Source organism: Diospyros lotus, chromosome 1 (genome assembly GCF_014633365.1).
Source record: "Diospyros lotus cultivar Yz01 chromosome 1, ASM1463336v1, whole genome shotgun sequence".
Lineage (NCBI taxonomy): Eukaryota > Viridiplantae > Streptophyta > Magnoliopsida > Ericales > Ebenaceae > Diospyros > Diospyros lotus.
The window spans coordinates 40,113,420-40,127,507 of record NC_068338.1 but is presented as its reverse complement, the minus strand read 5'-3'; the positions used below and the strand labels follow the sequence as shown (position 1 = coordinate 40,127,507).

General features: G+C 34.2%; 2 protein-coding genes across 2 annotated transcripts; both read left to right on the top strand.

Annotated features, from left to right (window-relative positions):
* Positions 1–1,504: 1,504 nt before the first annotated feature.
* On the top strand, positions 1,505–2,844 carry LOC127795712 (MYB-like transcription factor 4). Its single transcript, XM_052327571.1, has 2 exons — positions 1,505–1,886; positions 1,991–2,844. Exons 1-2 carry the CDS (start codon positions 1,624–1,626, stop codon positions 2,421–2,423), a joined length of 696 nt encoding a protein of 231 aa, XP_052183531.1. The 5' UTR covers positions 1,505–1,623; the 3' UTR covers positions 2,424–2,844.
* A 1,948-nt stretch (positions 2,845–4,792) lies between these two features.
* Positions 4,793–6,658, top strand: LOC127798055 (pentatricopeptide repeat-containing protein At3g12770-like). Its single transcript, XM_052331355.1, has one exon. It carries the CDS (start codon positions 5,081–5,083, stop codon positions 6,524–6,526), a length of 1,446 nt encoding a protein of 481 aa, XP_052187315.1. The 5' UTR covers positions 4,793–5,080; the 3' UTR covers positions 6,527–6,658.
* The last annotated feature ends 7,430 nt before the right edge of the window (positions 6,659–14,088 follow it).

Sequence of the window (14,088 nt, the reverse complement as noted above, 5' to 3'; positions counted from 1 at the left end):
TTACAAAAACAAGTTCCGTGACCCTAACTCGATTTTTCTAAAATTATTTCCGGAAAAAAAAAAACATTTTCACAAATTAAATCCTTCATTCCGTACAAGTAAGGCACCTCAGTAACCCAAAAAAAAAAAAGTAAAAATTAAAAGTCGTATTAAGTGATGTAAGTCTTCAATAGTGGAGCGTGAATCGAGGCGGATCTGCATTGATTATTGGTAAATCTGACGCAGTATCAGTAAGATTAATGGAAGGATACCAAAGCAAAGTTGGAAATGAAGATGGGGCCAGTGTCGGAAAAGGACAGGGAGAAAAGGTGGGGAGGTAGGTAAAATAGACGCATGAACTTGGGCACAAGTGGGCTTCCTCATCTCCCTCCTATGTATGCATATTTCTCCCTAAAAATCATCAAAAACAAGTTGCTGCTAGAAGTAATGAACCGTGATTCATGGGCATGGGCACAAGTTGCTTTCCAACTTGTTATCAGCCAGAGAGAGAGAGAGAGAGAGATACGTGTGGTGGCGGGCAAGAAGTAGTCTGCAATTTGGGAGGGATATTAAAGGCGAAGAAAAAAACTAAAGTTATTTTTTGTACCTAATTTTTGAATTAAAAAATACTTTTTATTATATTTATTAAATTTTTCTGATAATTCTTAAAAAAAATCATATAACTTTTTATCTTAAATCTCACAAATTAAAAAAAATAACTCATATGTTTTTCAATTCATTTCAAAATGTTTAACAAATAGTCTAATAAAAATTTTAGAATACTTCTCATTTTTTTTAATAATTCTATATTTTGATCCTAAAAGTATTTTTAATTTTATTTTGATATAAACCTATTTTGATCGTTTTAACAAAAAGCTACCTAAGAAGATTAATAAACATAATTGTAAGGTATGTGAATGAAACAAAAAAAATAAAATAAAAGAAGATTAAAATATACTCCTTGTGTGTGTTTTCTAAAATTTAGCTTTGATATCTAATGTCAAATTGAAAATTTTTAATTATTTTTTGGTAATTAAGATTAAATAGCTCGTAATTGAGGGTGAAGAGACTCAAATTCAAAATTCCAAAGTCATTACCACTTAATTTTAGGTTACAAGAAATTTGAAATCCTAAAACTTATCAACATTTATCTTTAGGTTACAATTCCAGAGATACTTAAAATTATATAGACCATCTCTTGGCAGTCTTTTTCTTTGGGTTACATTGTTTGCATGTATTGTTTCATCATGTCCAATTTGCAAACAGCGCTCATAACCATTATGTATGTATGATATAATTAATAATTTTATTTAAAATTCATATAATCGGACAATACTATGGTTGAACACTCTAGTAAAGCTTAGCTTGCACCTACCTGATGGTTACCCATGGCCATGGATGCCCTCTATCTTCAACTTATTTTACTTTATGTGACGATGCCAATGTCATCAAACAGAGGTTACCGTCCCGTCCCTCAAACTGTCTCACCAACTCTCATCTAGAAGCTCACTGTCCTTTCTCTCCCCCCCCCCCCCCCCCTCACTCTCTATCAGAGCCAAAAGCGTATAAAGCTCCATACCAGGGACTCTCAGGGGCCGGGCTTGATGCTCAATTAAGCAAAAGCACACCCGAAACTGTGCTTCAATGGGAAGGTCTCCTTGCTGCGAGAAAGCTCACACTAACAAAGGAGCATGGACCAAAGAAGAAGACGATCGCCTCATCGCTTACATCCGAGCTCACGGCGAGGGCTGCTGGCGCTCCCTCCCCAAGGCCGCGGGCCTTCTCCGCTGCGGCAAGAGCTGCCGCCTCCGCTGGATCAATTACCTCCGACCTGATCTCAAGCGCGGTAACTTCACCGACGAAGAAGACGAGCTCATCATCAAACTCCACAGCCTCCTTGGTAACAAGTAACTCCTCAACTTATATATAATTCATATATCCCTGTATATCTTCGAGTCCAAACACAAATTTCATATGGAATCATTAATCTGTGATGTCATTATTGTTGCAGATGGTCTCTGATAGCCGGAAGATTACCAGGAAGAACGGATAACGAGATCAAGAATTACTGGAACACGCATATAAGAAGAAAGCTGCTGAACCGCGGCATCGATCCGGTAACCCACAGACCGATGAACGAGCCGGCGGCAATGGAAGTGAAAGCCATATCGTTTGCAACTGCGGATGCTAGGGAAGAACAGAAAGTCTCAGCTGCGGACTTGAACCTGGAGCTGAGAATTAGCGCTCCACACGAACAGAAAACTGAGCCAGGAACTGGGAATAACGCTTCTCTTTGTTTCTCGTGCCGTTTGGGGATTCAAAACAGCAAGGATTGCAGCTGTAGCAGAGGTACTGGTGGAATCAACATTGGTTATGATTTCTTAGAGTTGAAAACTGGTGTACTGGATTTCAGAAGCTTGGAGAGGGATGAAATGAATTGTTGAAATGCTGTGATCAATTATATGTAGCAACAAGGAGAGAGACAGAGTAAAATTGATGTAGGTTATTTTATCTCTCCACAATCTCTCTCTTCTTTGTATGATTATCGGGATCGATCGAATATCATAATTAGATCCAATTCCGGTCCATGGTTACAGCTTAATTGATCATTTGGATATTCAATTTCATCCCGGACCATATATTTCTCGTTGCTTCTCCTGGTATGATTACTGTTGCTTCAATTGATAGCATGAAAACACTAACAGAATAACTCCATTTCTTCTTATTCTGTTTCTGTTTTCTTCATTACTTCATCATTTGGAATTTGGGGATTCTTTTTAAGAGGGTTGGTCCATCCATGGGTTCACATGTCTGTGTATGATTTGTGTGTGTATAATTTGTAAATTATTATACTTATTCAACGAGTTTATAAATGATAATAGACTATTACATGTCTTGTATGAATTTTATAATTGCAGGTCGATTAACAAAATCAATGGTATTGTTTGGAAGGATATTGGATTGTGTGCTATAAAGTAGGGGTGGTTAGTGGATAAGCAGCGAGAGGATGAGAAGAAAGGGAGAAGAATAGGTGGGTAAGACATCGATTCCGCCATAAAAGGCATTAAAAGCTACATGGAATGCGTGATGGAACTAACAACCGTCCAGCCTACCCACCCTCCTCTCCACCAAACTAAGCCATTATTGCCTCATCCATGAACCAACCAAACAGAACCAACCCTGTCCAACCCAACTCATTGCAAATTAATGCAAGCCTAACCTACAGGAGGACGGAGGACCCATAAAAATACTACCCCCCAAAAAAAAAAAAAATTGATTATTTATAAAAATGTTGTAAACACGTAATTCTTGATAATAATAATAATAATAATAATAGAGAGATGTAAAATAATATTATTCTAAAAACCTAGACATGGGTTTGGTTGGTGATATTGAAAGGGATGGATGCATCATGCAGGAGGGAGAAAGCAACCCCTCATCCAGGTCAACCCACCTGTCTTTTTCCTTATGCCCAACTTTGCATCACTTTATCTCCTATTAACAACTAAAATAAAGTTCCTTTTTCTTCTAGGATACGAAGTCTTCACTCTAATTTTAAGAAAGGCAATTAACCAAATTCAGACGAAATACACCTATTTGATATTTCTAATTGTATTCTTTCTTCTTTTTTTTTATGTTCGTTTTCATTAAGAATATATTCAGTCTCTTATCTTTGATTCTATCATATAATAAATATTCAATAGGGTTTCATCTGGATATGATGATTTTTATCAAAAATTTGAAATTCCTAATATTTATTGTTTGTATATACATTGGTTTAGTTAAAAATATTTAGATTTAGAATTATATTTACCCTAAACTCAAAAAATATAAGAATTCAAAATGACATGGCTGTAAAAAAAAAAAAAGAATTTAAAATGACATATTGGTGAATAACATATCTCTTTCAGGAGTTTCAAATTCTTCTTTATTTTCTTGATCTAAATTCAAATAATTTTCAAAAAGAATAATGGTCAAATGACCCTAATCAAACTGGACATGCAATAGAGATATCATTCAATCTATTTAACTAGGTCTAATATTAAACATATTTGAACTTAAATTTGATTACATGTAAATATGTTAATTTTGACCCATTAAGACTCTAAACTATTTAAAATTATACACAATATATACTCATTTATTTTATCGTTTATGCCCATCATGTCAAAGAAAATTTTAAATATACACCTACTACTTGATCTGCACTTAATTTTTTTCTAATTAAGTTAAGAAGAATATGATATGAGCTTGATTGATCCATAGGTCATAAACATCATGAATGAATGAATGAATGAATTTTTAGTCATGATCGGTTCATTTTAGAATAATTGTAGATATACATAGACAATTCTGGTTGAATTGATTAGGGTAGGTGACACATGAACTAAAATGCAACCAAGGCACGTGAAATTAAGGGCATGCCATATCACTTCATGTTGGTACTTTTCTTTTTAGAAAAAAAAAAAAAAAAGTTTCAAAGGATTAAGTATAATCCAAGAGGATTGAGTTATAAATGGAGTACAACAATAATTAAACATTATTGGACTTTGAAGTTCTTAATCAGAGAAGATTTTAAGAAAAAATCTTTCACATGACAGGAATTAAACATTGTAATTGAAGTTCCTAAAATCTTTTAAGTTGCTAGTTACCGCTAAATCAGAATTTTATTAATAAATTAAAATTGACATTAACAAATCACCTGAAATTATACTCTTCCATTCCATTGCCAATCTTTCCACATTATTCAATCAAATTTTAAGAGAAAGTTTGGGAAATCTCCCAAACTAATCATAATGCGACACATGACATGGGCGTATTAATTAGTTGCATCATTGTCCCGAAATAATGCTCACCCCTACCTAATAAATAATAATAATAATAATATAATTACACAAGATCAGTAGCAAGCCCATTTTGACGCTTATATTTGAAACTTCTAATGGGCACCAGCATACGGTCAATGTTCAGTTCAGGACTGGGTTTAGTTGAGATTCTTGAGAACAAACACTGACCAAATTTTCCATTGGCTAAATAAAGCTAGAATCCGTTTGAAACCTGACTGAGATCGAAAAATCAAGTCATATTGATTCCTTCTTTTATGTCCATCCAACACCCTTTTCATATCAATCGAAACTATGAGTCCATCTCTTGTCTCTTACGCCATTGTTTACAAACCAAGAATCTTGGAGTTGGAGCATTGAAGAAACTTCACGCACGCCTACTGAGAACCGGCTTCCTCTTCCTCTCCCATGGCCTCCACACCGACCTCATCTTCATGTATACTACATGCCTTGAGAGAAACCAGCTTCAAACTCTCACCAAGTTTCTGGCCTGCATCAACCCCACGAGCCCATTACCATTTAACGCATTGATCTCAGATTTTCGTCGAAAAGGGTGGCCTTTTCTTGCTCTCCACACCTTCGCCTTCATGCACGCAAGCGGCGTTCCGGTTGACACGTACGCGTTGTGCAGCTCGTTAACGGCTTCCTCTGCCGCGAAAGCCGCCGGGTTTGGCAAACAGTTGCATGCCCTTGTGATGAGATTAGGCTGGGCGTCCAGCGTGTTTGTGGGGAGCGCTCTGCTTGATCTACACTCGAAATTGTTGCTCATCAAGGATGCAGCAGCACTGTTCGACGAAATGCCTGTAAGAAATACAGTTTGTGCCAATGTTCTTTTGTCAGGCTACGCCGAGGCCAAATTGTGGGTTAAGGTACTTGAATTTGTTCGGAAGATGCCCGGGCTACACTTGGGCTGTGATAACTTCACGTTATTGGCTACTCTGCGGGCGTGTGCCGGATTGCCTGCTATCAAAATGGGGGAGCAAGTGCACGCCAAAATCATTAGAACAGTTCCTAATGTGGGAGATGATGTATTTCTGCAGAGTTCATTGATTGAAATGTATGGAAACTGTGGTCTAGTACAGAAAGCTGGGCAGGTCTTTGGCATGGCTGGCTTCAGACAAGAGGGAGAAAGGAAGAGGGATGTTGTTCTATGGACTTCAATGCTCAGTGTCCATGGAAGAAATGGGCATTTTAAAGAAGTGATTCGATTATACAAAGAGATGCTCATGGAGGGGATTGCCCCAGATGGGGTGGCATTTGTGGCCGTCATCTCAGCTTGTGGCCATACTGGCCAAGTGAATCTTGGGATCCAGTATTTTGAATCTATGGTCTGTGATTTTGGATTGAATCCCAGCCCAGAACACTATGGCTGCCTCATTCATTTGCTTTGTAGAGCTGGTGAGATGGACAAGGCATGGAGGCTTGTGAATGAGATGTCACAGAAAGCACATGGCAGTTGCTCTGTTTCCATGTGGGGAGCCCTGCTTGGTGCCTGCAGTGAATGTGGGAATGTTGATTTGGCCAAACTGGCTGCTCACAGGGCTCTGGATTTGGATCCTCATAATGTGGGGATTTATGTTTTGCTATCAAATGTGTACGCAAAATATGGCATGTGGGATGAGATTGGGCAGTTGAGGAAGCTCATGAAAGAAAGAGGGCTGGAGAAAGATGTTGGGCTGAGTTGGATAGAGCTTACAAGGTGAATTGGAGGTCAAGCCTGTAGGGTTGCTAGCCGTAATAAACTTGAGAACTAACTTATGCAAAAATCTACTGGGAAGAACTATGCTCCTGCCATAGAAATAAGTTGATGAAATATTACAAGAGCCTTGAAGCCACATTCACCACATGAGTCATAACAACAACTTTAAAACTATAGTGGAATCGTCAATCAAGCAAGAACATAGAATAAATGGTAAGTTTCATTTTGACCTTTGCGGGCTTTAGTCATTTTATCGATATTCATGTGATTTTTTTTATTTTTTTTTTTGCTTTTTTGGTGGCTATTGTTGGAAAATCTGGTATATTTATATGTCTAAAGTGATAAATGGATGAATGAGAAATTGATTGAAAAATTATTTTTGGGATATGTATAATATAATATATAATTTGTATTATTATAAAAATAAAATAAAAAAGAGAAGAAAAAACAAAGGAGTGCACTATACGCATGTGAGAAATGGTGGTTGCTGATTGCGTCCTGTGCAAGGACACTGTGCGCATGTGAAGGCGTGGGGCGGCTAAATTTCAATTATGAGAGATACTATGCAAGGTACTATTTTAATATAATATAATATAAAATATATTATATTATATTATATTATATTTATATACAAGGAGATAGAAGCACCGACTTATGTAACATTCCATTTTTTTAGATCTGTTATAATTTAGGATAATTTTAGGAAAAAAATTTTATTTAAAACTACGATTAAATTATATAATTATTTTTATCTATCTCAAAATTTTTATACATTTATTTTGAAAAAGAATTATCATAAACATTAAATGCAGAACCTAGAATTTAATCTAATATTTTAACATTATTCACAAATAAGGTTGTACATAATCATTAACCATAAATGAGATTATACATTATCATTTTTCAAAATATTCAGAATTCAAAATAACATAATTTAAATACATGAACTATATAACATACATTTAATTCATTGTGCATTTTGTTATGTATCATTTCATGCCTTATTCATCCTAGTTTCTACTACAATCTCCATATGAAACGTTTGAATATTTTTGAGGCAAAACCTAAGTTAAATGATGAATTATCTAAGTAAGGGAACAAAATATTTAATGCACGTGTATAAATGCAATGCACATAACATTATTACTCCCATGTTTAGGTCGACCGCACCTAAGTGTTGCCCGTTATTTTTACAGTCTCCTTACTAGATTGAGGTGTATGGGTGCACCCTTAGAAAAGCAATGGTGCCAGTCCCTAATCTCAAACCCATGCAACGTATAACCGTAAATTTCATCGTGAATGTATGTACATTTCATCATAGTATGTAAATGCAAATCTACATGGCGTATTCACAACAAAGCATGACAATATAATAAGACTATTTACATAAAATCGGGTTTTGAATTGAACCACTTACCTTCTCAAACTTATCAGGATACCTCGATATTCGCATCTTGCTTCGAAATAGATACATCGTCTTGATTTACGTGCTAATCTCAAAATTTGCACAAGTCACTTCAACTTAAGTCTCAAAGCACCCTAATCGTCATATTTATTTAAATAAGTATTAAAACCTATTTTTTCATAATTTCTTGCATTTTCTTTATTTTTCTCTCTATTTCTTTCTATTTTCCCTCAATAAATCCAAACTAAATATTTTCTCAAATATTTCACTATAATAATTCATAAAATAACATTCATGAATTTCTATAATCTTATAGGAAATATTACTCACCTTGAAGGTTTATCTCTGGAAGTTACGGTTTCACAGCAAACGGCCTAAGTTTTTATAAAAAAAAACACGAGTTTCAATAAACCTAACCTCCAAAAATTTTACATAGGGTTGAAGGGAATTAAATATGGGTCATAACTAAAAAATTTCGATGAAAATAGGCCCCACATATGCCTTCACGCGTCCTTTAAAGGTGGCCCACATGCCTTCATGCACAGGAGTGACAACATTGCATCATTTTTGTATTTTGGCTATATCTCTCTCATTTTAACTCCGATTCGACTCCCGTTTAAATCTACAAGTCCCTCTTTTCCCTCTCTACAGAAATATTAAAAAAAATTGGGCTTACCTTGCATTTTTTATGACTATTTGGGACAAATTCTGATGAAAACCCGAAACTCCGACGAGGCTCGTTCTTCTTCGCTTCTCCTCTGATTCCTTTCCTTCTTCTTGCAGAATTTTCTCCTTCTCTTAAGAACAAACTGTTCACCTTAGAATTTCTCAAGCCTCAAACTCTCTTGGAATGATTTGAGAACAACCCATGGTCCTTATTTATAGATTTCTCGAACCAATCACATATCGCCACTTGTCCCTTGATAAGCTTCAGACTCCGAAGACTCAAAGTTAGAATTGAATGTTGCTTAAAATCCAAAACCATATTGGATTGAGTTTTGAAATCCAAAACTATAATTGAATGAATTTTGAAATCCAAAGCTAATACTTCAAGCTTATTCCAAATGTCATTTTGACTCTTATTTCAAGTTCTCAAGTTTTGATATTTCACCACATGAACACCTGATTTCATCATTATTTCGTTTGAAAAATTCTTTAATTACAATTACACATTCAAACATCAAATTAATTTGCATTACGATACTGAAAATCTAAAATTAATAATTATAAGCTTACTCGATAAAGACAATTTCTTCCATGCGCCCTTATCGGACCTTTGTTTCGTCTCGAAACCACCCCAAGGTTTATCATTATGAAAAATCAGAGCCTTCTCAATGTTTCGTTGACTTCCCAGAAGCCCCCTATAATGATTCGAATTTTTTTCAGCTTGAATCGAAGTTGTATTTTAGCTGTACCGAAAATTGTCTTAGTTTTAATTTCTTTTTAATATCATAAATCCTATCTCGGGATACTCGTCGAGACCATATCTGTTTTCTTAGGCAATTACACTCCGGAACATTTCCTGCAGTCGATTCGATACTTATAACTGTAAGAAATTATACTTAAGTTCTTAATCTTTTGATAATTTCATCTATGGCCCACGTTAAAATTTACTCTTAAACCCTTTAAAAAATTTGGGATATTACCCCCCACACCTCCACCATTTCTTCCCTTAGCTTCTTTCTCATTTATTCTTCTGTTTCTTCTTCTTCTTACTTTGGAAATAATATAACTCAGAAGTAATAGCAAAATTATTTCCAAAAATAAAATTCTCACTCTTTCAGATTTGATAGTGTTCAATTGGTATTCCAGTTCATTGTTAGGTTTTGAAATTTGTGCTAACTTCACAACCTGTAAACCATTGTACTCCGAAAAACAGATACCAATGAATTTTTAGCATTTTCAGTGAGGTGATGAATTTGTTTTAAATGAACTATGTGTCACACATGTTTTGGTTTTTCAATCCCTACACTGATTTGGTTTATTTTCATAATTATTGAGCATTTATTTTCCTTTGCACTATATTGTATTAATATTTTTATACTATTGTTTAAATAAAATACAATGTTTTTATTTTATTATATTGTTTTGTGTTTTGTCTAACAATCTGGAAATAGATTTACTCATTGAATTTTTTATCTGCGATGGCTACCCCTATGAATTTTTATGGAACCTCTAATAACATGACACAAGAATCTGTCTTTGTAGTCTAGATGCCTATTACTATGCCCATGGGCTATGACGAAAAGTTTAAGAAAATCCATGAATTAAATTTCAAGAGGTGGCAACAAAAGATGTTGTTTCACCTCACTACCTTGAATTTTGCGAGATTCTTGATTGAGAATGCATCTAAATTAAATGAGGGTGAAATATATATGCTAGTAATCAACACAGTTGATACATGAATACATTATGATTTCTTATGCAGAAAATATGTTTTAAATAATTTGTATGATTCATTATATAACATATACATTGCAATAAAAATTGCTAAGGAGCTATGGGAGTCCTTAGGGCGGAAATATAAATATAAGGATCCTAGAACGAAGAAATTCATAATCAGTCGATTTCATGATTTAAAAATGATGGATTCCAATACTGTAGTCAGTCAAATGCAAGAACTTCAAGTAATCTTATATGAAAGTCATGCAAAGTGGATGATCCTAAGTGAATCCTTCCAAGTGGTTGTTGTTATTAAGAAGTTGTCTTCTGGTTGGAGGGACTTCAAGAACTATCTTAAGCATAAGTGAAAGAAAATGAACCTTGAAGAGTTGATTGTTAGACTTTGAATTGAAGAAAACGACATAGGAAAAATGGACGAGATCATCTTTTCAAATAATTGAAATAAATATCGAACCCCTTTATTTAATTAATAATAATGTGTACGATTTAAAATTTGTACAAACAAGATGTGGTGTATAAGTATTTTATTATTTTTGTTGATGATAGCACGAAATATTATTATGCATATTTACTTAAAAGTAAGGATGAACCTTTAGAGAAATTTATTCTCTATAAAAATGAAGTTGAAAATCAACTTAACAAGAAAATTAAGGTGTTGAGAAGTGATCAAGGTGGCGAGTAGGAAATAGTTCCAATATGTTATATTAATCACCCTAGACTAGATACGACATAGTTACCGAGTTCTGTGAGTTTAATCAGTTCATGACTTTCACTCGATCGGGATATCAATAGTGGAGGGACTATAGTGCACAGTAATCGAGAGCCCTAATGGGTTTACAAGAAGTTTTAACTTCATTACCATTAAGATTGTCTTGAGTCTTCCATATAGGATACTCAGGATTTTTTGAGATGTTTTTGAGATTTGGATAAAGAAATTTATATAAAACAATCCGAGAGTTTTATAGTTCTAGGACAAGAGAAGAAAATTTGTAAATTGGTAAAATCATTGTATGGTTTAAAACAAATGCCATTACTTAGGCAGGAAAAATTTGATAATGTAATGATAACTAATGGGTTTAAAATCAATAAGTGTGACAAATGTGTCTATATTAAAGACACATGAAATGTCTATGTTGTTTTGTGTCTTTCCATGGATGATATACTCATTGTTGGTAGTGATGATATGATAGGAAAATCTACTAAAAATATGTTGAATTCAAAGTTTAATATGAAAGATATGGGACTTGCAGATGTGATTTTAGGAGTTAAAATCACATAAGTATCAAATGGTCTCAATTTAAATCAATCATATTACATGGACAAATTTTTGGAGAAATTCAACAATAATAGTTTTGGTGTGGCTAGAACACTATTAGACATTAGTCTTCATATATCTAAGAATAGATATGAGAGTATTTGTGACGCCCTGGCCCCACTACTGGGTGCCACCATAACACACAATACAACATCGACCTGCTCTGAATGACGGTTATGCCCCTACCAATATAAGGTATTAAAATAATATGGGCACCCTGGGTGGGGTCTAGGCTTTGAAGCCTTCGATCGATCGAGAACTCGGGTGTAAAAATGCATAGGCAGCAAAAATTCACCCGAGTTCCATACCTGATTAGGCCCTTAGAGTATAAATCTAATATCAAATAAACAAATACCAATATGTATGATAAAATCCCAACAGCCTAACATATTTATAGATTTCTCAGATTCCGGCTGTAGCTGATCAGTACAAGTTCCCTACACCTACTGGGTTTACTCATAGTGGAAACCTTAACTTGATTTCAGTCCACTTTTGGTTAAACCATAACCGTCACTCATAATTAACACATAGGATATATTACATTATTAACATAGGGGGTTAACACACATTCTCACTATCAACGGTCACTGTCAATTGACGGCTCATCTATCAACACCGCCTTTCCCTACTCAGACCCCGAGCCACCTGTTGGGTTAGTAAGAAAAATATAGGGGTGAGTCCAGAGACTCAGTAAGGATAATATGAGTTGCAGTAAATTAAAATGCATGACAATCATAGAATAATGTGAAGTGTATTATGCATGCAGGCCTATCCACCTCACCCTGAATCAGATTTTGGTGGCCCCACTGATTTCATTTAGGACCCCATCTCGAGACTCACACAGCCTAAATCTATACCCCCATGCCTAGTCACTTCTCACATAATCTGATACAAGCCATACCAAAATAAATTTACACACAAGTCATATTAAATCTTACCGCGCATTAACCACCTGCTTCGCATCGGTTTCACGTCCCAATTTCCTATACAATTATAAAATAAAATAATTTAATTAAATACACAATTAATTTTGTTCAGTTCAATTAATTTAGTTTTGTTACTCTAATTTCTATTAATTTAGATGATTTTATAAGTTTAGTTTAATTAATTTAGATGATTGCACACCCTTACTCATACCTACCCTCTGTAGAGTGCGGTTTTGTTCACCCCTTTAACGGGGTGACTATCACCCTCACTATTTTTATGAGGGTGAAAAATAACGAAACGACATGAAATAATATTTGATTATCATTCCATTATTTTTTACCCTCACAAAAATAGTGAGGTGATGATATCTAGTTAAAGGGCGAACAAAATCACTTCCCCCTACATGTCAACGTCAGACACAGGACTCATCGTTGCCGCTATTTGGAAAACAAAAATCTATTTGCTTTCTTGTCATCTTCTGTCCAAACAGTAGAGATGGTGCAGATTTTAAAGTTCATTCTTTATTTTGAGAAAAAAAAATGACAAAATTATAATTTATCTCCTAAAAATGAAAAATGGGGTATTTTTTATATTAATAATAATTATATGTCATAAAATATATTATTAATTACAGTTATATAATTGTCTTTATTTAGCATAAATAATATGATAAATTATTGAGGACAAAAAAACATTGACATGCTCGCCATATCAAAAATAAATATCATGGACTTCTCTTGCATTTAAGTCGTTACTTAAATTGATTTTTTTTTTATATTTAAACTCTCTTATATTTTTTCATAATTAATTTTTCTACATCGACAACCCTATTTTTGTCTTCTCCCATAATGATGTCAATTCTATTTTATTTCTTGCTTTCTCCCCTTCTCTGCAAGGTTTGATCAAATTTTCAATTTGCAACTTTGCGTTCCTGCAAATAAAGGACTCTAAAAAGGCTATTTGATTAAATAACTTACAAATTGATCGAATGTTTTGACCACATATCAAATCCACAACGACGGCGACCAATGATGAACCTTCAAATTTGCTCCTTGGTCAACAACGATGAGAGATAGCAACCTTTTGATGGTTATCACAATTTTTTACGATAGTGATAAGGGTGTATTCTTTTATCTTTTTATTTGTTTTCTTTGGATTCTTCAATCAAAGCGATCCTAAAAGAGCTTTAGAGCCAGCCAACTTGGTTTTTTCATGGATTCCAGAGAGGAACCTATTAGTAGTGGCTAGCAAATGATAACCAACCATTATCAATTGTTTTTTACTAAATTTTTTAATTCTCAATAATTAATTACATAAGATATAAAAATTGAAAAAAAGAGATAAATGGGGGGTGTTTTTAGACTAGTACTAGTATTTATGAAAGATTAACCGTAGTAGTTATTGATGGTAGAGGAAAAGTGATGTATAATAAGTCATAAATAAAAAATAATTATAAGTGTTTTAATATATTAAGAATATTTGTATGTTATTGTACCAAATTTCAAGAGTAATATAA

Excerpts from the sequence above, each read along its gene's own strand:
- LOC127798055 (XM_052331355.1), top strand. The coding sequence starts at position 5,081 with ATGTCCATCCAACACCCTTTTCATATCAATCGAAACTATGAGTCCATC.
- LOC127795712 (XM_052327571.1), top strand. The coding sequence starts at position 1,624 with ATGGGAAGGTCTCCTTGCTGCGAGAAAGCTCACACTAACAAAGGAGCA. Across the intron at positions 1,887-1,990 it reads CACAGCCTCCTTGGTAACAA|ATGGTCTCTGATAGCCGGAA; the intron begins GTAACTCCTCAA and ends TTATTGTTGCAG.